General features: G+C 36.1%; 6 protein-coding genes across 6 annotated transcripts; 3 read left to right on the top strand and 3 right to left on the bottom strand.

Moving 5' to 3' along the window:
- Positions 1–324: 324 nt before the first annotated feature.
- On the top strand, positions 325–7,031 carry MONOS_4474 (uncharacterized protein). Its single transcript, XM_067874549.1, has one exon. The coding sequence runs from the start codon at positions 481–483 to the stop codon at positions 6,937–6,939; it is 6,459 nt and encodes a 2,152-aa protein (XP_067719092.1). The 5' UTR covers positions 325–480; the 3' UTR covers positions 6,940–7,031.
- Positions 7,032–7,060: 29 nt separating this feature from the next.
- On the bottom strand, positions 7,061–8,194 carry MONOS_4475 (uncharacterized protein; the record flags this gene model as incomplete). The annotated part of the gene is made up of 5 exons (XM_067874550.1): positions 7,061–7,199; positions 7,266–7,740; positions 7,802–7,908; positions 7,971–8,070; positions 8,151–8,194. 4 exons carry the CDS (start codon positions 8,192–8,194, stop codon positions 7,272–7,274), a joined length of 720 nt encoding a protein of 239 aa, XP_067719091.1. The 3' UTR covers positions 7,061–7,199; positions 7,266–7,271.
- A 314-nt stretch (positions 8,195–8,508) lies between these two features.
- Positions 8,509–13,409, top strand: MONOS_4476 (putative Protein kinase domain containing protein). The gene is made up of 2 exons (XM_067874551.1): positions 8,509–8,562; positions 8,629–13,409. Exons 1-2 carry the CDS (start codon positions 8,550–8,552, stop codon positions 13,002–13,004), a joined length of 4,389 nt encoding a protein of 1,462 aa, XP_067719090.1. The 5' UTR covers positions 8,509–8,549; the 3' UTR covers positions 13,005–13,409.
- Positions 13,410–13,499: 90 nt separating this feature from the next.
- MONOS_4477 (uncharacterized protein) lies at positions 13,500–17,555 on the bottom strand (the record flags this gene model as incomplete). Its single annotated transcript, XM_067874552.1, has 3 exons — positions 13,500–17,202; positions 17,286–17,317; positions 17,388–17,555. 3 exons carry the CDS (start codon positions 17,553–17,555, stop codon positions 13,782–13,784), a joined length of 3,621 nt encoding a protein of 1,206 aa, XP_067719089.1. The 3' UTR covers positions 13,500–13,781.
- A 250-nt stretch (positions 17,556–17,805) lies between these two features.
- On the bottom strand, positions 17,806–24,617 carry MONOS_4478 (uncharacterized protein). Its single transcript, XM_067874553.1, has 3 exons — positions 24,566–24,617; positions 24,396–24,493; positions 17,806–24,329 (listed from the first exon to the last, which is right to left on the bottom strand). The coding sequence occupies exons 1-3, from the start codon at positions 24,582–24,584 to the stop codon at positions 18,006–18,008; spliced, it is 6,441 nt and encodes a 2,146-aa protein (XP_067719088.1). The 5' UTR covers positions 24,585–24,617; the 3' UTR covers positions 17,806–18,005.
- A 523-nt stretch (positions 24,618–25,140) lies between these two features.
- Positions 25,141–26,373, top strand: MONOS_4479 (uncharacterized protein; the record flags this gene model as incomplete). The annotated part of the gene is made up of 1 exon (XM_067874554.1): positions 25,141–26,373. The coding sequence occupies one exon, from the start codon at positions 25,141–25,143 to the stop codon at positions 26,371–26,373; it is 1,233 nt and encodes a 410-aa protein (XP_067719087.1).
- Between the last annotated feature and the right edge of the window lie 367 nt (positions 26,374–26,740).

Genomic DNA, 26,740 nt, shown 5'->3' with positions numbered 1-26,740 from the left:
ACAGTTTGAAAAATATATTCTTTTTGGCTTCCGTAAAATAGATACTGAAATTGGTCAAATATAATTATAATATATACATATAACTGTTTTTTTTTTATCAACTATTTTATCTTTGCTTCAAAAACTGTTCAGATATCAAATAAGTCAATATAAATTTTGTTTAAGGAATGCATAAATTCGTATTTCTCAATTTTGTAAAGATAGTTTCAGCAAAATGGAATGAAATTGATTTTTGAGTTTAATGAGTATTTGAAATAATAAAAATCAAGGAAAAAATAATTGTTCTTCATAAACTTTCAAAAATATTCTAATGATCGTAACCTTAAACATATATTTATTAATTGAATAATAAATTAAAAATTTCAATTATTGGCTTTATATAAGCTGATAAAAAGAGCAATTTTCTTTACATTGTAAGAATTATTATTGAGCAGCGGATAATCAAGGGAAGTTTATTCTAGCATTGTTACTAAGAAAAGAATGCAACAAAAAAACAAATCATCTTCAGTTTTAACTTCTTCATTATTATCTCGAAATATTTCAACATCAAAACTTACATTACATAACGATAAAGATATTACACCACGAATATTAGATGAACATAAAAAATTGAAAAAAGAAAACAAATTACTTTCTTTTCTTTGTTCACCTAAAGTTGATTCTTCGCAAAACAATTCACGAGATGATGAAGACTCTTTTGCCTCTATTGACTTATCTGAAGAAGATAGATTTGTGCGATCAAAGTTGTCTTCTCGCTCGGTATCATCAAATTCTAGTTCAAGGCGGTCATTGAGGTACTCTGAAATTATGCATATTCCAAAAACTTCAAAAGCTTTTCATTTTCATGAAAAAGATGAGGCAGCTATCGAGAAGCGAAAAAATCTTTCGTCGTTGAGACCTCGTTCAAACAAGAAAACATCATCAAAACAACCTTTTAACCAAACTTCTATTCGCGAACGGTCTTCAATAAAACAAAAGTCCAACTATTCAACCCCTGTGCAAAAAGAAAAAAAATTACAAGTTAACAAGGATTCAATCTGTAATTCAGAATCGCCTCAACCTGATGCCTTTACACCAAAAAAAGGAGAATTGCACACTTCTACACTTTCCACAGAATCAAATCAAATGGAAACTTCACTTAGCTCTCTTTCTTCTTTAACATTATCTCCTACACTTCGCACTCCACATAACTTTTCATTTCATTCACCACTTCCACCTCTAGAAGAAAACGAAATTACTCTTTCACCTTATCCATCATCATCACCATCATCAACAATTAGCAGAACATCCACAAAGTTGATTTCGTCGTCCTCACTGAATCAAAGCGCAACCCCAACTTCATCCAAAACAGAAAATTCAAATCAAGTGCAGTCTTCTATATCTTCCCCTTTATCCTCTTCATTCATTCAAAGCTCGCCATCTATGAAATCGCAATCCCCAGCTGCTTTGTTAATAAATCATTCAAGTCCTCGTTTCAACTCCTCTCAGTCTCCGCCAACTTCTCTTGCTTTACAAACGCCCCCAAACAACACTCTCACACCTTCAGAGATAAATCAACAAAACACTTCTCCTCAATCTTCAAACCACTCTTTGCTCACTTCAACAGATTTTTCATTGTCTTCTTCTTTTCAGTCACAAAAAGTGTCAAGTCCATTACTAGCGCATTCTTCTGAAAGCACTCCATCTTCAGAAGCCAAACGTTCAAGCATATTTTCATATATGGATGACATTTCATCAACAGCAAACTCTTCAAATAGCACACCTCACAGATCAACTGCTTCCAATCCTTTCTCACCCATTTCACCAACATTCGCATCTTCACCGTCTCCTTCACTCACTTCACGCACAATTTCACCGCTGCCTCAAATCTCTTCGCCATTCACTTTGCCTCGGCCGCATTCGCCTTTGCTAGAAAAGTATTCTTTGAAGCCTGGAGATGAAAGTGACGAAGAGAAAACCGATGAAAGAAAAGAAGAAGACAAAGTTAAAAAGAAAAAAATTGATAACTCTCAAATGATATTACAATTTGATAATGATTGCGAATCGAAAAGTGAAATAAATGAATTGTCGCCATCACATAAGAAAGAGATAGAACAGCATAAACCTCAAAAAACAGATGAGAAAGACAAAAGAGAAGAAAGAATAGAAGATGACTCTGAACAGATGAATGAACAAGAAGACATTTCGACAAGCATTATTCCACTTTCGTTTATTCACAAAAATCATCAACTTCGAGAATGTTTTAACAAATGGAAACAGGTGACAATTATTGAAAAGAAGTTCAACAATGAAGAAAGAAATGAGAAAGATTATGTTATTCCAACAGAAACGCAAAGAAACGAGGAAAATGAACAAAAACTCTTTCTGGAGAAAGAAAAATCTGAAACATCAGAAAAAAAGCAAATAAGTTATGAAAAAACATGTGTGGATGATTACGAACATTGTCTCGAAAATGAACAACAGGAAAATGACGTAAAACAGAATAGCACATTAAGATCAGAATCTTCAATTCATATGTCTGATTTAGATGCATATGAATATGATAAAGACAATTACGATTTTGACACAGTTGATAACTGTATTTTAGAAAAGTCATCGTCAAAAAAGAAAAGGAGAAAGAAAAGAAGTATTTCAGATTTCAATGAATTTGAAAGTGAATCACCAATTTTAACTCGAAGTTTAGGCAAAAATATAGATGAAGGAAAGAAACAAATGAAGAAGCACAGAAACAAAACTGCTGACCAGTTTTGTGACTCTTCAACTTTGCAACAATTCTTCTTCAAATGGAGAGCATACACGAAGCATAAGCACAACGAAAGGCTGAAAGAAGAAGAGTTAATTCTTCTGTCCGCATCACAAAAATCTGATCCTGTTCTTCGTTCTCAATTCAATTCACAATCAAGTCAAACATTCACTTCAACAAGATTTAACACGTCGCACTCTCCTTTTCATCTGTCACTTTTCACCCCATTTCACTACAAAGTCCAACTACGTCGCTTGCTGCATTACAAACAGCAGAACATTCAGAGATCGTCCATTCTGAATTTTTACTTTCGCAGCTGGCTGAACGCATCACGGGCACAGCAGGCAGCAAAGTTCTATTCTGAACGCCATCAGTTCTGCACGAAGCAAGCTGTGTTCCACAAATGGCTGGAACATGCAGAAGAGATGAGCCAGCTAAGGAAGCGGTGCCTTTACTTCCAAGACGAAGTGGCTGTTTATTCTGCAGCCAGATTTGCAGCACACGATGTTGTCTTAAGAAAAGACAGGCAGACAATTCCACCGTTCGCGAGGAGTTCTGCTTTTGGAGTCAAACTTTGTGCATTTTCGGGATGGCTTCAGCTTGCTCGGAGATATTGGGCGTCCAGAAGATGCTATGCAACACGGCTTGCAAGACGTGTGTTTGAAACGTGGTTTAAAGCTACAAAGGAAAGAAAGGCAATAATAATGAAATACAATGAAACTTTGACTTTACATAGAAAATGGACGGAATGGAAAGTGCTGCAGGGATGGAAGGAAGTCTGCAAAGAGAGAAAGAGAGAAAGAGAAATTGTGCAGTCATTCAGAATGAAACAGAAAGATAAACAAAAACGAAATTGGTTGAAGTTTTGGAGAGAAGGATTTGAGAAAAGAAAGAAGCTGAATAAAATAGCGAAATGTTTCAGCAACGAAAGAATTATGAAAAGGAAGGAAGTGATATTTCATGAGTGGAAACAAGCATTCGAAAATGAAGTTAAAATAAGCCAATTTCATCGTCGAGTCAATGATAATGATCTGACTTTGCTTTTGAGAACATATTTTGATTGTTGGAAACAGACATATCAGCAGACAAGAAAGATCCGCAGGAAACAAGAATTGTTCATTTTGATTAAAGATCGGATTTTGATGATAAATATGATCAGAGAGTGGAAGATGAAAACTGTTGTTGTGAGAAAAGTGTTTTTTGCTTGGAAAGTCAGATTTGTTGAGATGAAAAGGAGAAAACGAGAGAATTGCGAAGTGATGGCTGAATTGGTTGCTCGAAGAACAGAAGAAAAAGTTTCAATGATATTTGAATCATGGCATGAACTAAGTGTGTCTGCAGAGTTTTATGAAAAGAATATGAAGAAAAAAGCCTTTTTAGGATTGAAAAGTTGGGCAGATGAAAAAAGAAAACTGAAAACAGAAAATTCTCTTGCTTTGCTCTGGATGAAGCAGAAAGTTATGAGCAAAACACTGAAAATGTGGAAGGCTGTAGGTGAGAAAGAAAAACTGATCAGACACAGATTGTCGATTTTTGCACAAAAAAGAGAAAGAGAAAGAAAATATTTACTCTTTTTTGAATGGATGAGAATAAAAGATGAAATGAAAAATTGGAAAAAGCAGAAAAAGGAGCTAACTTTGATAAGCTTAACGATCAAAAGAATGAGAACTTTGAAAAAAAGTATTAGCTGCATGAAGATTGTTTTCAATGAAATTCGATTAAAGCACGAAGAAGAAATAAAGAGAAGAGAAGAAGAAATGAAAATTGAAGAAGAAAGAATGAGAAAAGAAAAAGAAGAAGAAATGAGATTTATGAAAGAACAGAAAAGAATTGAAGAGGAAAGAAAAATTAAAGAGGAAGAGGAATATAAAAAGATGATTGAGCAAGAAGAAAGACAAAAAGGCGAAGAAGAAGAAAGACATTTGATGGCTGATGAAGAAAGAAGCCAAAAAAAGCGGGAGGAAGAAGAAAATATCAACAAATTATTGGAAACAGAAAAAAATGTGAAAGATTTCGAAAACTGTGAAGGAATACATGAAAAAGATGAGGGAGAGATAGCAAATACAATAATTCCAGAGTCCGACGAAAAGAGAAATGATGAAGAACATACAAAAGAATGTGATTCAGCGCAATTAAAATCATTTGATTCTGCTCCAGCAGAGTTGAATACATCAACATTTTCTGTTTCACAGTTAACTCCTCCTCCATCTCCATCGCATTCACCTCCTCTGTCTCCTTCTCCTCTGTCACCAGAATTGTCAGCAACACAAGAAACACAAACTGTGGATATTCAATGCATTAAGCAGGATCAAAGCACTCAATCAAATCAAGTGAAAAAGGAAGATCAGCAAACAGAATCGAAACAGTTGGAGAAAGAAGCAAATGATGATCAGCTTCATCTCCATCTTTATCATCACATTGAAGATTGCCAAAAATTGTTGAAAGAAAAGACTTCAGATACTCACAAACGTAAAACTCTTCGCAAAAAAGGAAAAAAGCACTGTGAAAAGGCAAAGAAGAATCAAAAAGCTCAAGTTGCTCCGATTCAACAAGACATCTCTTCAAATATTTCTGGTGATATTCACTTGAGTTCTACAAATATACCTTCAAGTGCATTGCATATTGTGTCAGTGACTTCTGATTCAACTTTTTCTGCTTCTGCTTCATCGTCTTCTTTTGATGGAAAATCTTCTGTCAAATGTTCTGATTCACTTCCTCCTCGACAATTTCAGCATCATGTTGCTCAGCATTCATTTCCTTATGAATTTTCGTTTTGTCCATCAACAGTTTCATTTGCATCAAAATTGCAGCCTTCTTATTGCTCTGATCATTCCTCTTCTGCAATTGCAGCAGAACAAAAGCCAACACTGGAGTCTTCATCATCCGAACAGACTGAAAATAAGAATGAATCACTTTCGGTTTCTTCTCATTGCAATTTGGTATCATCTGCTCTTCCAGTTAAACAAGCACCACTTCAGAGTGAGAATACAACAACGTCCATTTCTCCAATTGCCTCTTTTCAATCTTCATCATATTCATCATCATCTTCATCATCATCTTCATCATCATCTTCATCATCATCTTCATCATCATCTTCTTTATCATCTTCATCTTCCACTTCTCCTGCCTCTTTGGCTTCTCCTTCTCATTCTCATTCTCCTTCATCTTCATCTCCAGTTCTCTTTTTTTCTGATTTACCAGAAATTGACTCATTGCAACAACAGTCTTTGAATGAAGGCATTTCTTATTTTTCTCCTCCATCGCTTCCAGCTTCGTTGATTTCATCGCCATCATCGGCTTTAACAACAAACAAGAGATCTCCTTTGGATTCTTCAAATATTTGTACATGCTCCGACGCTTCTCCTCTTTCTTCTTCTCAAATTTTTTCTTCATCTTCGTCTTCTCCTTCTGTTTTTTCCTCTTTACCGCCTCAGCCAAAAATTGAGCAATTAACATCAGATGTTCCTTCAGAGAATCCATCTTCTTCAATTTCCATTGCAAAAGAAAAGCGACCATCAGACCTTCTTTCATCCTCATCTTTGACTTCACCTATGGCTCTTCCAATTTCTCTTAATGAAAAAAGCAGCATTTCTCCCAAAACGCATTCTCCTTTCAAATCTTCTACAAGCGAACCAACAACTCCTTCATCAATTACTTCAACAATCTTTCCAATTAACAAAACAGCCACTACAAATAGAACCCTACAAGATGAAGCACATTCACCTACAGAAAATTCGCCACAAGTTTCTGTTCACACTCAAACATCTTTATCTCATTCGCATTCTCCTTTGAATTCTTCGAAGATTCTGCCATCAACTGAAGCACCTTCAAAGCTCTCCAACAATCCATTAAAGACCCCAGCACCTCTATCAAACAGTAGTCCTCTAACTTCTTGCTCATCGTCCTTGAAACAATCGTTTCGAACTCCAATTGCTTTCAAAGACTTTTCTGAAAAAACAACTCCATCAACCAAAAATGAACCATCAACATTGAAATCACGAAGAGCTTCTCATTTAACTTCTGCTCCTCTCAGCTGCATGTCAATTGCCAACTCTCCTTCTTCTTTTCTTTCATCTTCTCAGAATTCTCTTTCAACTCCGATCAGAATTATGAGCGAATGTGAGCTCCATCTGCAACGAATCAACCAGCACATTAATGAAATGAGACAGTTGACTGCCACTCCAATCAGAAAATGAACGACAAATAGGAGATGTCAATTACTCCATATTTTAAGATAAAATAATTTTTTCGTTCTGTTTTATCCTTTCTTTTTTTTATCTTTTCTGCAGAAAACAATTAAACAAAAAATAAACGTTATTCATAAATAATTAATAATTTTTTTTTCATTTAAGATTTGAAGTCAATTGTCTTCAAAAAACTATTAAGAACATATAAATAATTAAGAATGTGAGGAAATGTGTGAAATGAATCGATGATTGTGATATACATGTAGAGGCTGTTTTGAAATTGATAACAAAAATTATTTATTTAAATGTAATTTCCCAAATAAAAATCAACACACTGATATTCAAGACTTCTTTTCTGGTTCAGATGAAATGCTTGCCAACTTCGCTTCTAATGCAGAAATCTCATCTTTTGCATCAGAAATCCTTGTTTCCTTCAAAGATCGTTCTTCTTCGTTCTGGTCTTCAGTTGACTGAAGCTTTTCTTGGTTTTTTCGAACTTTTTTCTTCAAATTTCGAATTCTCCTTTGGATTGAATCAGCATCGGAATATTGTTCGATATCAGCGGTTCCTTCAGTCTTTGTTTCGATTGCTGTCTCTGGTTGAGTGCTCTTTGTAACTGTTTCTTTGATTGTGTCTTTGACAGTCTCTTTTGTCGTTTCTTTTGCAGCTTCTTTTGCAACCTGCTTTGCAGATTGTTTTGCTGCTTGTTTTGCTTTTGCTTGCTGAATTTCCTTGCTTTTTTTCGTCGCTTCTTGTGAGGATTTAATCATGGAAGCTATAACTTCGTTGTAAGTTTCCTGAGTAAGACCACTAATAGAATTTTTATTTTTTATTTTTGAAATTAGATCGTGTAATAAATAGCTTTTCAAACCAAACTTTCGGACGCTTTTGCTGTAACGAACTTATTGGGGATCCAGTGGAAATCCGTTGGTTACTGCAAGATGATAAATTCCGTGAAGCTGAAGAATATTTTGGTATCTTAAAATAAAAAGCCAAGTTAGAAAGGCATATTATTAAATTAATAAATAATGTTATCATGCAAATTCAGGTGGTAAATATCCAGCTTTCATTCTCGTTTCTTTACGATAAGTTCCATCAGGACGCATAGATCCAGGAATGATGACGACTCCGGGGCTTTTTCTGTTGTAAACAAAAATGATACACGATAATAGTAAACATATTTTACAAGAAATCTTAAAAATCGACAATGTATAGCTAACTTAACAGCCTTCGCCGAGGGAGTCGACGATATTTCCATGGACATTAACTAAAATAATTAATAATGGAAATCTGAGTGTTTTTTTTGTTATTGATGGCTTTTTGTACAATTCAGTAATCTTTCTTTTTACGAAAGCGAAACATTTTGAACATATCACATAACTTTTTATTATAATAATTTGAAAAGAAGATATCAGCTCTTTTTTTAAAATATGAATCTCAAGAAAAAAATGTAGTAAAGGGACCGATGTTTTTGATGATAGTGAAGTTCATGAGAAATTTGGAAATTCATTGAAGATTTTGATATTCATTATTTGCAGAAAAGGAAAATTGTGAAAAATATATTAACTTTTAGATCAGATAACATCAAGTATTGTGCCACAGAAAGGAAAACAGCATTTATGCTATGTTCAGGTTTGTAACATTTAATGTTTTCAGCTTTCAAGTCTCTATTCGATTTTGATTGAACTTTCTTTTTAGAGGCCTTCACATTTTTAGATGAAATCGGACATGGAGCGTATGGAACTGTGCTGAAGGCCTTGTATTCCCCTGAACATGTAATGCATGAATCTGTCAATGTTTCTTGGTGTCGTAAATCTTCTTGGGAAGATTTGTTTCCTGGAAATATTTACGCAGTCAAAAAAATACATATGAATTTAGACAAAATCAAGGATGTTGCAAGAGCTCAAAAGGAAGCATCAATTATGCTAAAATTAAGACATCCGTTTCTTGTTGCGTGCTTTGGAGCATTTATTGAGAAAAGTGATTTATTTTTAATAATGGAGTATGTGGAAGAAGGAAATCTCGAACAATTCGTGTTAAAACGAAAAGAAAAAAGAAATTTGCTCTCTCGTGGGGAACTCCTACGGATTTCTTGGGAAATTTGTAGTGGTGTTGCTTATTTGCACCAGAACAATATAGTTCATCGAGATTTAAAATCGTCAAATATCCTCTTGAGTAAAAATTTGACAGTGAAAATAGGTGACTTTGGATCCTCAAGAGCGATAAGCAGTAGTGATTCACTCATGACAACTCATGCAGGAACTCCGCTGTACATGGCCCCTGAAGTGCTGGTGAAGGAGAAATACACATGCAAATGCGATGTGTGGTCTGTTGGGTGCCTGCTGTATTTGCTAAGTGTGTTAGAGCATCCATTCGCCAGCACAAACTACTCGATGCTGCTGGACAGGGTATTTCACACTGTCCCAAGGAGTTTAATTGAACACTATGCTTTTAGAACAAACTATGGAGGCTTTAATTGCTCAACAAAGAAATTAGAAAAGCTTTCCGAAAGAAAGCAAAATGATAAACTGTCAGAAAGCAAAGCGAATTCTATCCAATCCACGAGTAAGCATCCAGAAGAACAAAAGCAGCCAACTCGCAATTCATCAAAGGAAATCAAGAAGGCATTGTGGGAGCAAGAAAAGCAACTTTACTTACGTATCATAAGTGAAAGAGTTCCGTCGTCTTTGGGACGAATGGTGATGAAATGCCTCGAGAAAGATGAGCGAAACAGGCCAGCTATCAAAGAAGTGCTGGAGGGTGTGTTTGACAGATGTGTTGATGATGATGATGATGAAAATGAAGATAATGTTTTTGAAAAAGAGGAAGAGAATAATAAAGAAAAAGAGGAGAAAAAAGCCATCAAACAAAAATCTCAAAAAGAAGAAAAGAAAAGAAAAACAAAAGAGAAAAAGTCAAAAGCCAATCGTATTTCTGCTTCGCCCTCAGCAGCATCTTTGCCTCATCAATCTCAGTCACATCTATCAGAAGTGAGGCGAATAGGGGTGCTCGATGGAATTGTGCCTCAGACAGTGAAGGAAGAGGTCACTCGCTTAACTTTTGGCATCTCCAATGAAGTTGCCAATGAAAGTGGAAGAGAGCAGAAAACAAATTGTTCAGGTGCATCTTCTTCTTCAGCAATGGCATTCACAAATTCCATTTCATCATCATCTTCTTCTTATTCTTCAGCTGTTGCTCCAAATAAAACATCATTCAAACAGAATGCAACTTCAGAAACTTTATCTTCCTTTTCCTTAAAACCTCAATCTCCTTCACTGTTATTTGACAAGCAAGATAAAGAGAAAGAGAAGTTCAAAGAGAAAGAGAAAGAGAAAGAGATAACAAGACGCTCAATTTCATTCAGGCGGCCAAGTCGCTTTCAAAAGAACGAACCATTTCGACGTTCTCATTCACAAGAAATAAACAAAAGGCGAAGAAAAGCTTCACGAACAAAAGGAGCAAAAGAAGGAGAAGGCAAAAGCAATGTGAATGACAGGAGAGCACATTCAGTTGATGGCAGAAGGAAAAAGAAAGGAACATCAAATTATTTGGACAATGCTGATGTGGCTGATGGGTTTCTCAGCAGAAGTGGAAAGGAAGTTGCAGATAGGAAAAGCAGCAAAACGAGAGAAGATTTAAAATCGAATGAAAAACTGCATTTGACATCTGCACAAACGTTTTCCATTTCTTTTCCTTCGCCTTCTCTTTCTTCTCCGATCTCAATCAAAACTACCCCAAAAATTAAGCAGCAGTCAAAAAGCAGCCAATTTGAGTATTCTTCTGATCTGATGGAGTATTTGACGAATCCGCACCAGCCATTCATTCCTCTTCTGCTGTTTCCTTCTCTTCTGTATTCATTTGACAACAGCAATGAAGAAGAAGAAGAAGAAGAAGAAGAAGAGAAAGAGGAAGAAATGAATGAGATGGATGGAAGAGAAGAAGAGAAGCACTTAGAGAAAGAGAATGAACAGAATTGCGGAAAGCAGAAAGATGTGAATGTCAACAAAGAGCTGTTTGAAGAAAGAGAAAATGAAGAAACAAAAGCAGAAGTGAAAAAAGATTCAAACGCAGACAGCCAACACATTCAGACATTATTCTCAACACCCAACACTCTCATCCCCTCTCGTTCTTCTTCTTCTCATTCTTCTTCTCATTCTCCTCCTCCTCCTTCATCCTCTCCTCTTCTCATCCCATCAAACAGCTGTTCTCCTCGTATTCTCACCCCTCGTTCCTCGTCTGCCTTGTCTTCTGCTTCCTCCTTTCCTTCTCCTTTCTCTGCTGCCCAGACTGTTTTGTCTGATCAGAATTCGCCTTCTTCAATTTCGCTGAATAAATCCTCAGTTCCTTCTTCCATTTCAGCCAATCCTTCTTCTCCATCCACTTCTTCCTCACCTTCCTCTTCTCCTTCTTCCTCCACTCCTTCCCTTTCTCCTTCTTCGGAGAATCATCCAGTAATTTCTCCGCGCTCCTCCGATTCAAAGGCTCCTATTTCTCCGAATCCTTCTTCATCTCATTTGCCTTCTCAATCTCCAACCTTCAGAGCTCGTCCGATGCCTTCTTACTATCGCTCAATGTTTCCCTCTCATCCTCCTTCATTTCAAAGAGCATCTTTCTCTTTCGAAGGAAAGAAACCCATTTCAAATGCATCTCCACATTCTTCTGTGCCAAATGCCTTTTCTCTTTCTCCTCCGACTTCATCGCTCATTCAGCCACAAATGAATTATACGCCTTTTGTTTTCAAAGCAGATGAGTCAAACAAACTCCAAAAAAGATCATTCAGCCAGTTGCCTTTACCTCAAAGTACTTCAATTTCAACAGAAACCCTTGTTTTCCCTCGTCCGCCTTCTTCTGCTTTTCTTCGTCCAACTAATTCTTCTGCTTCTTCTCCCTTTGCTATTTCATCTTCATCTTCCTCTTTCTCTTTCTCTTTCTCTTCTCCTTCTCCTTCTCCTTCTCCCTCATCTGCATTTCCCTCTTCCAACCAGTCTCCTTTAGCCATCCCCTCCTTTTTCCCTCCTCCTTTCACCATCAATCCCAAACCCCCTTCCAATCCACTCATTCTTTCTCCCAATTCTTCCTTCGCTTCTTTCGGTAGACCAACGCCAAGACAACACAAACACGACAAATCTGCTTCTTTCTCCTTCTCTTCCTCTTCCTCTTCCTCTTCATCACAACAGCCACTTTTCCATCAGCTTTCTGCAAGCGCTTTCCCTTTCAGATCTCTCAGAATTACTGCTCCTCCTTCTGCTCCTGCTGTTCCTTCTGTTCATTCATCATCATCTTCTTCTGCTGCTGCTGCTTCTTCTTCTTCCTCTTCACATTCTTCATATTCCCCTCAGACTTCTTCTTCTCCTTCTCCTTCTCCTTATTTTGTCTCTACTCTGAATGTCTCTCCTGCCACTTCTCCATCTTCTCCATCTCCTCCTCCTTCGTCTTCCTCTTCGTCTTCGTCTTCTCCTTCATCCATCACATCTTCATCTGTCATCCCAATTGCATTGAAGAATCCCCCAATGGAAATTCAACCTTCTTCCTTTGAAGATGAAGCAGATGAAACACGCAAACATTATTCTCCGGTGCAATCATTAGCTTTTTCACCAACTCTACTCCATCCAGAAAGGAAAGTGATACAAGAAGACAAAGATTTGCAGGCGATGCTGTTAAACATTGAAGATGATGACCAAATTAACAGTGAAAGAGAACAAAAAGACAGAAATATTCCTTTTAGCTCTCGTTCTGCTGCATCTTCTCCATCTGCTTCAGTGTTGTCTTCAATGAGACAATCTTTTCCTTCAAAGAGTGTCTCATTCAATTTTGATACCCACCAAACAAAACCTTCTTCCGCTCGAAGTAATTCCAATGCTTCTTCGCCTCGTTCTGCTTTCCATTTTCCGCCTTCGTCTTCTGCTTACACTTTCTCTGCTTCTTCTTTCCCGTTCACTTCATCTCCTTTTGCCTCTCCTTTTGCCCCTCCTTTTTCAAGCCCCTTTCAAAGTCCCTTTTCAGTTGTCTCTTCTCATTCTCATAAAAGATATGTTTCTCATCCTGCTTGCTCAAAGAATTTTCAAGGAGGATGAATTCTTTTCAGATTTTTGTTAAGCTTAACCTTTCACATTTAAATAACAAAGTTTTTTGTCATGATTATCTCACTATCTTTTATTCTTATATGCATTACGTTGTAAATCATATTAACTATCAGTAGCATTTACTGAAATGTCATTGAAATTTTTTTAAAATACAATGTTTTTTGAAACTTTTGTTTGTTTTTAAGCGATTTGCCTTTTATTTCGATTGATTATAAAAGACTTATTCGTTTTCTTTTTCTTTTCTTATCTTTTTCATTTCTTTTCTACTTTGTGAGTGAGTGAATTTGTGAACTCAGGATTATTTTTAAGTTCGTTTTTCGTGTGTAAGGAACTCATTGTGAATATTCAGATTTTCAGTTTTCTTTCAGGTTATTGCAAAAAATGAAGGAACTTTGTTTATTTCTTTTTTTTTTATCTCCAAGGATTTCAATTTTTGGAAGAATTCGAATCATTCTTTTTAAAATTTTTTTATCAAAATGAAGCTAAGAATTTCAAACACATGTTTTTTCTGAAATGTTGAAGTGAACAATAAAAAATATTTGAAACTTTGACAAATAAACAAAAAACTTCGAAGATGAAAAGTGTTTACTGAATTCATAACTATATTCAATAAAATTTTCTTTGACTCAAAATAACAGATTAATCAGTTGCAAATGTTTCATATTTGTTTTTTGTGATTAATGAATCATCCTGAACAATTTCTTTCTCAAAAAGCTTTCTGCTTTTTCAAAGTATTTGATGCTTTCTCCTGATAGATTTTCGTTTCTTTTATTTTTTTGATTTTCCTGATAATGTTTTTCTCATGCTTCCTTCTTCCAATCTTTCGATTTCCTTCTCCTTTTCTTCCAGCTTCACCTGAAACTCCACCATTTCCTTCTCCCTCTCCACCGCTTCCACTTCGCTCTTCAAGATCAGCTCGCCCAGTGCAGAAGACATGTCTCCAATGAGCATCTCGTCTTCTTTGTGTGCTGACCAATAGAGAACAAGAGACGCCAGCATCTGATCTGTCGACAGCTGAAGCGTGGCATTAATCTCAGACAGAGTCGCCAGCGACGAAAGAAGAGAGGCAGTGGACTCGAAAAATGGAGTGGAGATAGAAGAGGAAAGGGAGGAGCGTGGAGTGATGGGAGACTGTGAGGGAGGTGATGATGAAGACGAGGATGATGAAGAAGGTGAATACGAAAGAGAATATTGATGAATTGGAGTAACAGCTGATACAACTGAAGGCATTTCAGATGCCTTTTTAGCTCTTCTTGGTGTGAGTGCTGAGGATGAAGGAAGCGGAGGAAGAAGCTGAGCTGAAGCTGAAGACGATGGAGACGTGTGCAGATTTGAGAGAGACATGAGATGATTCTGACGAGCAGCAGAACCAGCTGGAGAATTAAACAGAGGAGGTGAAATAGAAGACGGAGGTGCCGTCAAATCAGAATAAGGATTCGAAGCAGAAGAACTGGAAGAGGCAGATGAAGTGTGGTTGAATCGCGAAGGAGATGACGTGGGCAGCTGACTCGAATAAGAAAGAGGGACAAACTGAGGAGTGAGATTAAACTTAGGCACAATTGGCGTCGTGTGTGTATTGTCAGCTTCTTTCTTTGGAGCATTTTCTTCGCTTTGTTCCATGTTCTCTGTTGCCTTCTCTTGTTCTTGTTCTTGTTGTTTTCTCTCAAAGGTCTTTATTTGCTCCTCCAATTCCTCAATTTTCATTTTCATTTCTTTTTCTTTCTCAATTCTTTCTGCCAAATCATTGTTTCTTTCTTCTTCTTCTTTTGCTTTCTCTTCAATCTCTTTTGTTTTCTCATCAACTTCATTTGTCTTTTCTTCAATTTCCTTTGCTTTCTCTTCTAACTCTCTTTCTTTCTCTTCCATCTCTTGTGCTTTTCTTAATAACTCTTCATCTTTCTGCATTAATTGCTTTCTCAATTCTTCCATTTTCTCTTTGTGTTCTTTCTCTCTTTCTTCATTCTCTTCCTCTCTTCCTCTCCTCTCTCTTTCTTCCGTTTCTTTCTTTTGTTCAATTTCACTTTTCAATCTCTGAATTTCCGCTTCATGTTCTTCAATTAATGTTTCCCTGTTTTTCAATTCTTCTTCTTTCTCTTTCATCTCATCCGCATTTTTGTCAATAATATCATTTTTCTCTTGAATTATTTGTTCCAGTTTCTTTATTGCTTCGTTTTCGTCTTTTTGTTCGTTTTCTTTTATTTCTTTCCATTTTTGCAATTCATCTGTCAAATTCTTGATTTCCTCTTCTTTTAAATTCTTCATTAATTCATATTCATTTTTAGCGCTTTTCAGTTCAGCTTCTTTTTCTATCAAAATCTGTTTGTTCTCTTCATTCTGCTTCTCCTCTTCCATTTCTTTCTCTTCTTTTTGCTTTATCATCTCTTCCATTTTTTGGATTGTGCTTTCATTTTCTCTTTCTCTTCTTTCCATCTCTTCTTCCTTCTCATTCAACTGTTTTTGTAGTTCTTTCACGTTTGCTTCGGCTTCTTCCTTCTTTTTTCTTTCTTGCTCCAACTCTTCTTCTGAAGCTTTTCTTTCTTTCTCTTCTTTTTCTTTGACAGCTTCAATTTCTCTTTTCAAGTCTGATTTCAGTTCATTCATTTGAGCTGTGATTCTTTCGCTGTTATTTTTCTCACTCAAATAATCAGCATTCAACTTTTTGTTTTCTTCCTTCAATTTTGCAATTTGCAAGTCGTATTCTTTGACTTCATCTGCCCAATATTCTTTTTCTCTTTCAATTTCTTTTGTTTTTTCTTCATTTTTCCTTCGTTCTTCTGCAATTTCGTCTCTTAATTCAAAATATTTGTCCTCAATTTCGTTTTTCTCGTCTTCTATTTGCTGTTTTTCTTCAAAAATTCGCTTTGCTTTCTTCATCTCTTCCTCCAATCGTTTAATTCTCATTTTGTATTCTTCCATTTCATTTTCTCTTTGCATCTCTTTTCTCCTCTCCTCTTCTGCTTCTTCATTTTTCTCTTCTTTCATTTTCGGCTGTAGGAAGCGTGTCGGAGGAATAATCGTCCTCACCTCTTCCTCAGAAATAGAAGACAAAGAAGGAGAAATATTTGGCGATGAAAGAGAAGTCGATGTGTTCACAGAAGATGGTAAACGTTGTGAGACGGGCGTGAACATTGGCGAAATAGATGACATTTGAGAAGCTGAAGTTAAGGTTGAAGACTGAAGGGCTGAAACTGGGGATGATAATGAATCCTTTGTTTCATTCAATTTTTGAGATGGTGATGGTGTTTTCATTGATTCGGTCTTTTCTTGTTTAGAAGGTGTGCTCTCTTTTGCTTCTTCTTTTTCTTCGAATTCAATGCATTGATTCGATGATAAAATTACGTATAAACGATTTTTCTTTGTTGGTTGCACTTCTTTTTCATTCACATGTTTATTTTCGCATTTTTCTGCAAGATCTTCAGCTTTTGGTCTCTCACTTTCTTCTTCTTCTTCTTTATTTTCTGCGACTATTGTCAAGGGAACTTCTCCTTGGCCCAAATGAATTCTTCTTCTGAATACAGTCGATTTATCCGACAAATTTCGATACAAAACGAAAATAGTCGAAAGGTTATCTGCAGTTGGACGAAGTGGACTTGTAAGGACAATTATTGAATCGCCACAGTTTAAAATGTCTTTTATGGGACGAGGAAAGTGAAATTGTGTGAGAACATGTGACTCAGTCAAAGCCAAATCTTTCTCCATTGAAGATGAAGGTGCAACAGATGCTGAAGCAGATGAATGAGAAGAGATTGAATCGGAAGCCACTTTCTTCACAATGCCAGACTGAAATCCGACAAATGCGACTTCTCCAGCAGAAAGAATTGATATTACAGTGTCATTTGCACTTCTACATTCAATTTTTTTAAAGAATTGCACTGTCCCCATTTCTTTGTTTGTTTTTTCCAAACTCATTTCAGAATCAAAGCTGTCTGTAAGAGAAAGATTCAAATCTTCTTCGTCAAGCACATTTTCGTCGCAGCAGTAAACATCCCCATTTTGCCCACCGACCCATACATGACGGAAGGATTCATGGATCACATTCAATGAACAAGACGCAACTTTTATATTATGGAGCATCTCATATGTTTCCCCGTCCCATTGATACACGTTACCATCTGCCCCACAGCCCCAAATAGTGAAAGGTTCTATATCGGAATGTGTTAAGCTTGTGATTATATTCCCTGTAACGTTACTAAAAATATTGTAAAATCAAAGATACATTTCGTGGGAAATTATCTAAAATTAAACAAAATGAAATGAAAAATAGGTTCAAACAGCTGATGCGTAATTGTCAACAGGCTTTGTTTCTGAAAATTATTGATGTCAAAATGAAAATTATAATTTGAATCGTTAAAACAAAATAATCAAAATGCAAACATTTATAGAAAGCACTGTTATTTGCCCTTTGTCATCTGCAATCCAAAGAGATTCCAATTTCTCAATTAGAGATGAGGAAATAATTTGATCGTTGTGTAGAAATGATTGGAGAATTGATTGTGTTGATGTATCATAAGCGCATATCGCTTTACTTCCAATTATAAACATTAAATCATTTGAAATCAAGCATTTGTTTACTGTGAATTTAATTGGAAAACTAAATTTCCTTTCAGTCTTAATGACAAGTTAAAAATAAATAAATAAATAACCACAAATTTCCTAAGAATAAATATTTTAATACCTGCTGAAAAGGATTTGCAGGATGCATTCCTTATGAAAAAACAAATCGAATATTTACCTATTTGAAATGATAAATAATTATATTAAGGGTAAAAATAAAAAACAAAATGATCTGTCATTTTTGCGATTGATATTGCTTCAAAATTGTATTTAGTACTTTTAAAGTTAGTAAGAAAAGTAAAGAAACGAAATGTGTATTTATTCTATTTGAGATTTCTTTGCACAAATATTTGAAATGTTATTTCTTGTTCAAAATCCCGATATACAAAAACTCAACAAATCATAGTGATTTATGTTAAATTACTAACTGAAAATGCTTCAATTTCGAGTTCTGATGCTTCGCTGCTCCAAATAAATCATTCTTTTTATCTCCTTCTCTTTTTCTCTAACTTTTTCTTCCCACTCTCTAATCAGTTTCTTTTTGTGTATCCATATTGAGATAAATAAGCTGTGTTCTCTTATTCCTCTGGCATCTAGAAGAGACAGCAAATTGGCAATGTTCTCTTTTGTTGTGTCCATCCAACCCCAAATGGATTGCGATTCTTGCGAAGAAGGTTGTGAAAAAGGTGAAGAATAATGTTGTGGAATATTCTTGTCATAAAAAGAGGAAAACGGAAGAAGAGAAGATGAATGGATGGGAACAGAGTCTGTTGGATACAAAGATGTGATTAAATGAGATGAAGATAAAGATGATGATGATGGAATTGTTGTGTCTGAGCAATGAGAAGAAGACAAAATTGGAGAAAGTGCTGGGAAAGATGGAGAATTTGAATAAGAAAGACTGGGATAGTTTTGGATATGTATCTTATTTTGCTCGCTCTTTTTCGCACTTTCGTCTTTTTCCTTTTCGATTGAGAATTCTCTTATTCTGTTCATCTTGTCTCTGATCCATATTCTTCCCTTTTCACCCGAAAAGACGAAATATTCTCTGAACATTCTGTCATAGCCAAGCAATGTTATTGACAATGGAACAACATTTGGCCCAACCAACAAAGAAGGAAAAGACAAAAAGAGTGAATAGAAAGAAGATAGCGCTTTTGCTGGCAAACACACAGTAGGCATTGAAGATTCTGACTTGTCAGATTTTTCTTTTTCTTCTTCGCTTTTCTTGCTGTTTTTCTCGTTCTTTTCATTTTTGGTATTCTTTTCGTTCTTCTCATTCTTTTCATTCTTTTCATTCTTGTCGCTTTTTTCACTCTTTTCTTTTGAATCCTTCTTTTCTCCAAAGATTTTTGTTCTCAACGCTTCTGATAATTCTTGATCAAATCCATATTTGTCATTCATCATCTCAATTGCTTGCTTCAATTCGTTCTTCTTCGCCAATTTTTTCTTCATCCCTTTCAAGTTCTCAACAAGCAATAAATACAATGGATGCTCCTGTAAAGGAATCTTGTTTGTCTTTGTTTGTCCTCCTTTCTTGACTGCTGCTTCAATCAAAGAGGAAATCTGACTTTCATTTTGTGCTTTTTGTTCTTTTTCTTTTGCTTCCTTTTGTGCACTTTGTGATTTTTGTGGTGTTTTCTGATTTATTGCTTCAGTTGCATCTGAATTTTTCTCGTCACTTTTTTGTTCTTCCGATTTCTTCTCTTTCTCTGCACCTTTCTCTTGTTTTTTGCCTGCTTTATTCGAATTCTTTGATTGAGTCTTCTTTTCTTTTCCTCCTTTTTTATTCGATTTTTTGCCCTCATCTTTTTTCTTGCCTCCTTTCTCTTCCTGTTTCTGTGGTGTAAATGCGATGCTCAGCAGCTTTTTCGGTGCTGTCAATCCTTCTTTTTCAAAGTGTGCTTTGATATCATCCGCATTTTTCGTGTATTTCTCGTTGATCAATGCTTTCTCTATCTCAAATATATTCCTTACCAGTTCTTTTCTCTCCTTTTCTATTTCATTGTATGCATTTCTGATGTCTTTCTCTCTTTCTTTCCTTTCTTTTTCCTTCACTGCTGCTTTCTCTGTTGTTTTTGCTTGTTCTTCTCTGAATGTCTCTGTTGAGAGTGCCATTTGCAACGCAAGGCGAAGCAAAAACAGCCGATCAGACGACGACAGACACATAAAACCAGAATGAGGTTTGAATGAAGAAGAAGAAGATGATGATGATGATGATGATGATGATGAATCAGTTGTTTGGTTGGTTGTAGTGGTTGCTGATTGAGGAGAAGTTGATAAATCAGCATTTGATACAGAAGATGAAGACGAAGAAGAAGAAGAAGTTGCATCTGTCGATGTTTGTGTTGTGGAAGAATTCAAAAACGAAGAAAGCTGTTGAAAAGCAGACTGATTTGCAGAAAGTGTATCAAATGCCATTAAATCACCCTGTTTTGTAGTTGAATGAGAAGAAGCATCAGACAAGTTCTGTTTGATTTCTGAGTCAGATGACATGTGAATGCCAGAGAACGAAAAAGAGACAGAAGAAGGAGAAGGAGGAGGTGAGAAGACAGTTGGTGAGAATGTTTTGTTCTGAATTGGAGTGTTTGAAGACAAGGCAGCTGATTGGAATGGGAAAGGGGTGGGTGAAAGAAGAGGGAAAGGAGAAGGAGAAGGAGAGGCAATAGACATTGATGAGGGAGAATTCAGGGCAGAAGAGATAGATGAAGAAGAAGAGGAGGAGGAGGATGAAGCAGGAGAAAGGCTTTGAGATGACTGAGAAATCATGTGATGAAATGGATTGTGAAACGCAGAAGAAGACGATTGCTGAATTGAAGCAGAAGAAGAAGAAGCAGATGAAGACGAATAAAGAATGTCAAATGATGAGTAGGAAACTGAATTGGGAGAACCAACTTTAAACAGCTGGCGAGGCTCAACTTTGTACAAAGAAGGAGCCATTTGGAAGTTGTCTTGTTCAACTTCCATTGAATCAAAGTATTTGTGCGACTTTCCTTTCCTTTTTGCACGTTTTTCTTCCTCTTCTCTTTGGAAAGACTGCAAAAGCTGAGAGAAAGAGGATTCTCTGTCTGCTTCCATCCATTCTGTGACAGTCCATGTGCCTTCCACAAACTGTGGTGTGGACAGAGCAGAAACAGCAGCTGAATGTATTTTAATGTCTGTCTGATTCGATGATGATGATGATGATGAAGGTGTTGGTGTTGGTGTGACTGTTGGATTGACAGGAGAGGAAAGAGAAGACGTTGCATCTTCTTCTGTAGATGTTGATGATGATGAATTTGATGAGGATGAATCAGAAGGAGAAAGAGAAGAAGAGGCTGATGTGTTTGGAGAAGGAGATAAAGAGGCTGATAATGGTTCTGGTGGAATCTCCATTGATGTTGCTTCTAATGCTGATGACAATATATCTTTATTTTGAAGTGCCAATTCTCCATCTTCAGTCATTTGAATGCTTTTTGCTCCATTTTCTTCGCTTTCTGTTTCCTTTTTCATTTCATTCTCATTTTTGTTATCAATTTTCTGATCAACTTGTTCTTCCTCTTCCATTTTGTTGTTCATTCTCGTTTGGCGTATCTTCAACAATGTCTCATATGCTTTGCATTCTGGGCACAGCCATTTTTCTCCTTTCGGAATTTTCGTCATTCCCAAACACGAAGTGTGGAAAGAACGAAGACATTTACCATCACAACAGAGAAGCTCTCCTTCTTTTTTGCATATGAAACACTTGTCATCATTTAGATCTTCCTCCTCCTCTTCCTCTTCTTCCTCTTCTTCTTCTTCTTCCTCTTCTTCTTCCTCCTCCTCTTCTTCCTCTTCTTCTTCCTCCTCCTCCTCTTCATCTTCATCTTCATCCTCTTCATCCTCTTCTTCATTTCTTTTCTTTCTCGAAATACTTGAATTTCTTTTCTGTTTCGCACTTCTCGAAGAAGAGCTTCTTGTATTTCTTGTGCTTCTGCTGTCTTTTCTGTTGCGCAATCCGCTTCTCGTGTTTGTGCTGCTTCTGGTTGAATAGCTCTCTCTCATCGCGCTTCTCGTCTTCTTCGCCTCGTCCGTCCATCGTCTTTCCATCTGAAAGAGCGACTCCTCCAACATCCTCAATTCTGACCTTCTCAACATTTTGTTGGGAACAACTGAAATGTTCTCTTCTTTCTTTGCTTCTCCACTCATTGAATCTGCCTCTGCACTTTCTTTTTCTTTTGATTCAGTATTTTCTTCTTCCTTTTCTTTATCGCTTTTTCTGTCTGCTTTCTTCTTCTCTTCGCTTCTTGTGCCACTTCTGGATGTTCTTCTTTCGACACTCTTTTTCTCCTTCTTTTCTGTTTCGTCCTGTTTTTGCTGGTTTCTCAAACTCCGTCTCAAATTGGGTTGTTCTGATTGGCTTTGAGAATTCGTTTCCGGAGCTGAATTGGCTGCTGATGATAATCTTGTTTCTCTTCTTGTGACTGTCAGCATATTATCTTCTTTTTGCTCAGCTTTCGATGTTTTGGCTTTCTTTTCGTCGTTCTTTGTTGAGCGTGTCTTGGATGTTGTATTTCTCTCATTGCTTCGTTTTTGAGTGGCAGGGTCTTTTGTCTCTTCTTCTCCTTCTCCTTCTCCTTTTTCTGTTGTTTCTGTTGTGGCAGGAATCAAAGATTCTAGTTCTTTGAGAAGTCTGCTTCCCATTTTGCGGAACGGTTTTTTCACATTTTCTTCTTTCTCTTCCTCTTTTTGTTTTTCTTCACTTGTTTCTCCTTCCTTTTTATATGTCTCCACAACTTTTGCCTCAACGCCTTCTTTTTGTTCTTCTTCATTGTCATTCTGTTGGTTGCTTTCTTTTTTATCGTTTGATCGTCCCGTGTTTCTTTTACGAGGTCCTCCTCTTCCTCCTCTTATTCTCATCAACTTATGGTCAGATTGCTTCGACTTTTGCGTTTTCTTTTTGGATTTTCGTTTCTCATTTTTTGTGTTTTTCTTTGAATTCGTCTTCTTTTTCTGTTTCGTTTGTCTCTTTCGATTTCTTCCTCGATATGATTCTTCACTCTCATCTTCATCTGACTCTTCGCTGCTTTGTTCATCTGAATCGTCTTCACTCTCATCTTCGCTTTCTTCATCCTCTTCATCCTCATCCTCATCATCCTCATCCTCGTCTTCATCGTCGCTTGCTTCGTCATCCAATTCAAGTATCCTCTTTTTCACTTCGTTTATTTCGTCTCCCAAAAGAAGCAGGCAAATGCGCTTTGCCCTCATTTCTGTCGTCTCTCCTTCCTGTTTTATTCTGTTCAGTCGCAATTCTCTTCGCACTTTCTCTCTCAAACACTGCTCCAACACATCCATTCGCTTTTCTCGTTCTTCTTCTTCTCTTTCTTCTGCTTCTGCTTTCGCTTCCTCTTCCTCTTTCTTCCTCTTCGCTTCTTCCTCTTCCTCTTTTTCTTTCTTTTTGTCTTTCGTTTTTCTTTCTTTATCATTCGTTCCTTTATTCTCATTATCTTTGCCTTTCAATTTTTCTTGTTCGTTGTTTGCTTCTTGTTGCATCTTTTCTTTCTCTAATTCAGCTTTTCTTGCTTCTCGCTTCTTTTCTTCCTTTTCTCTTTCATATCTTTCTTCTTCTCTTCTCCTCCACAAATAGCAAATTCTGTCGACTTCTTCTTTTTCTTCTTCTCTCCTTTTCTTGCTTTCGTTCTTGTTCAGATCTTGAATGTAGTCAGCTATTGACAAGCACAAAGGAATAACCCAAAAATTGTAAGAAAGCGGAGAAAGGAATGAAGTGAGTGGGAAGAGTGTTGAAGTGGATGCAGAAGAGGATGATGACGATGAAGAAAAAGAAGAAGAAGAGGAAGAAGACAACAATGCATTTGACACAGAAGACGAAAATGAGGTGAAGAAAGATGATGTCAGAGAAGAGTATTGAATTCCTGTTGTCAGTCCGTTCCGTGTTTTGCTGCCCGTTTTTCTCTTTAATGTTTCCTCGCCTATTTCTCCTCTCTCAATTATCCACACACGGCAGATGATAGACAGAATACGACTGAGCCACAAGGGACACTCTCCATAAGGCTGAAGCAATGGCTCTTTACGCAAAAAGGAAGGAGCGTCAAAGGGAGAAGAAGGCAACTTACATTCATCATCGACTTTGCTTGACTCGTTTGTGCTTTTATGTTTTAGATTGGTTTTCTCCCATAAAAGCACCCTCTCCAGTTCAGTGATTGTAAAAGTTGATGAAGGAATGTTAAATGCTTTGCACACTTTAAGCAATCCATCATATGTCTCAATAAAATCGTCCATTATTACTTGAGGTACAGATATAAACGAATTAAAATTTGGTATGTTGAAGGAAAATTGTGTAAATGGCAATTTTGTTTGAAATCCATTTTGAAGCTCATTAACCTGGTTTATAAATTGATGAAGAGCAAATGGAATTTTTGTATCTTCAATTGGCCATTTTGGTTGCGAATTTTTTGTAATATTTTTATCTTTGTTCAATAATTCTTCTTTTCCTTCACTTTTCTTAACATCTTGATTTTGAGCAACTGTTTTATTTTTTGATATTTGATTAGACGACTTTGAAGTTGAGTTTGTGTTACGAGAAGTTTGTGTCTGCTTTCTCGCATTTAACTTTAAAGTTTTCTGCTGTTTTCCTTTTTTCTTCAGATTCTTTTTTTGTTTAGGTTTAGTTTTTGGATTTTGATGAAATGTTGGCGTTCCTCTGTCGTCTTCTTTTACAAGTATTCTCTTTCCTTTATATGTTCCTTGTGTTAAATTTGAAGGATCTTCTTTGTCAGTTAATTTCTTTTGAAAAAAAGAAAAAGAAATTGAGTAAAGTTTTGAATCTCCATTTTAAAAACAATAGAAAACTGTTTTGTGATTTTGACTTCGAATGATTTTTGTGATAAACGACTTTTCTGTTGGAGAATTTATTATTATAACATCACTATCATCATCTTCCATCTGAGCTGGGTTGTACAAAATAGTTTTTCATAAAAAAAAATAAAAAATAAAAATCTCTTATAAGATAAGTATCAAACGGTCTGCCGAATCGTCCATTAATTGAAAAATTGGAAATAAATATTTGAAAAATAACCACAATTTGTTTTGCAATAATCTATTTCTTCAAAATTTTTTAAGTATTTTGACATATGGAGTAAAATTCTTTCATTTATGAAAAAAAGCAATGATTTGTTCCAAACTATTTCTGATATTTTATCATAATATATCTTTCATTCTCATGCATAATTATATAGAATACATATTTATATATAGAAGAAAAAATTGAATGGAACAAAATGTTTGAAGCAAAAAGATATCATCCCATTTGTCTTTCAAAGTTTAGTTCAATAAAATAAAAAAACAACTTTTTATTCAATTAAAAAACGACTTCAAACCATGATGGAAAGAACGAAGTGCAATTTGATTTTTTATGAATTCTTCTTTTGGTAATCAGTATGAATTGTCAAAAAATAATAATGATTCGATAATAATCTTTTTGTTTTGGGAGAGTTTGTTTATAATGATGGGATGATCAGAGATATTTTTAAAAAAATCGAAGCAAACTTTTTTATAAAATTATTATTAAATCATTATAGGAAACAACACAAAAGTCATGATCCATTATAGTGAGAAAAAAGTGAATTCATCAAAAAGGAAAACAGAATTAACAATGAGGGATAAATGGGGAAGGACGAAAGCAATGAGCTGGATCGTGGAGAAAAAAACAGAACCACCAAAGTGGATGAGACATGACGCTTCTCTATGTAATAACAATGGCTATACTATGGCAATGATATGGATAATACACGTGAAAGCAGAGCCCCCAGAATGGATGCGACATGACATTGCTCTTTGCAGTAAAGACGGTTGGACAATGGCTATGTACTGGATAATATTTATTGAATCGGATCCTCCACAATGGATGCGACACCATATTACGATTGCTAATAAGAAAGGAGAAACAATGGCAATGCTTTGGATTTATCATACAAAGACGGAGCCACCTGAGTGGATGAGACACAACACTTCTCTGTGTGATAACAGCGGGCGAACGATGGCAATGCACTGGATAAAGGAAGTTAAAACAGAACCCCCAGAATGGATTCGTCATGAAAATGCACTTGGCAAAAAAGACGGTTGGACAATGGCGATGATATGGATCGAAATGGTTAAAACAGAACCTCCCGAATGGATGCGCTATGACATTACTCTTTGCAATAAAGGCGGTTGGACAATGGCGATGATATGGATTTCATGCATGAAAACAGAACCACCAATGTGGATGCAACATGACATTACTCTTTGCAATAAATACGGTTGGACAATGGCGATGATATGGATTTCATACATGAAAACAGAACCACCAATGTGGATGCGACATGACATTACTCTTTGCAATATAGACGGTTGGACAATGGCGATGATATGGATCGAAATGGTTAAAACAGAGCCACCAGAATGGATGCGACATGACATTACTCTTTGCAGTAAAGACGGTTGGACAATGGCGATGATATGGATCACAAAAGTTAAGACAGAGCCCCCAGAATGGATGCGACATGACATTACTCTTTGCAGTAAAGACGGTTGGACAATGGCGAAGATATGGATCGAAATGGTTAAAACAGAGCCACCAGAATGGATGCGACACCATATTACGATTGCTAATAAGAATGGAGAAACAATGGCAATGCTTTGGATTTATCATACAAAGACGGAGCCACCTGAGTGGATGAGACATGACATTACTATAAGCGACAATTTTGGATGGACAATGGCAACGTTTTGGAAAAAGAATTGCATGAATGAGCCACCAAAGTGGATGATCACTAATGATTTCACATGAATGTTCGTCTTTTCGAATTGAGAATATTCTCGTTTTTTTATTTGAATCAACATAAAAATAGCATCTGGATTTATTCGTCGCAACAAGAAATTTTGATATTTTTAATTTATTGGTCAAAAATTTGGCGAAGAACTTGACGTTCCGTCAAATGTCTGAGTATTCCTAATCGACGTTCATTTTTGTATCTCAACTTTTCTTTTCTTTTTTTCGTTTGGTTTATCGTTCAATTTCAATAATTTAATCAAACCATGTCAATTTTATATTTTTCTGAAAAACAATAACAATTTGATGAATCTTATGCATTTTTCAAATCAAGGCACAATATCCAGTATCCCATGAGTTCACCTAGAAGCAGAGGAAAACAATA

The sequence above is a fragment of the Monocercomonoides exilis genome, assembly GCF_001643675.1.
Source record: "Monocercomonoides exilis strain PA203 chromosome Unknown scaffold66-335014, whole genome shotgun sequence".
NCBI lineage: Eukaryota > Preaxostyla > Oxymonadida > Polymastigidae > Monocercomonoides > Monocercomonoides exilis.
The sequence above is the reverse complement of the archived record's forward strand: the minus strand, read 5'-3'. Positions and strand labels throughout refer to the sequence as shown.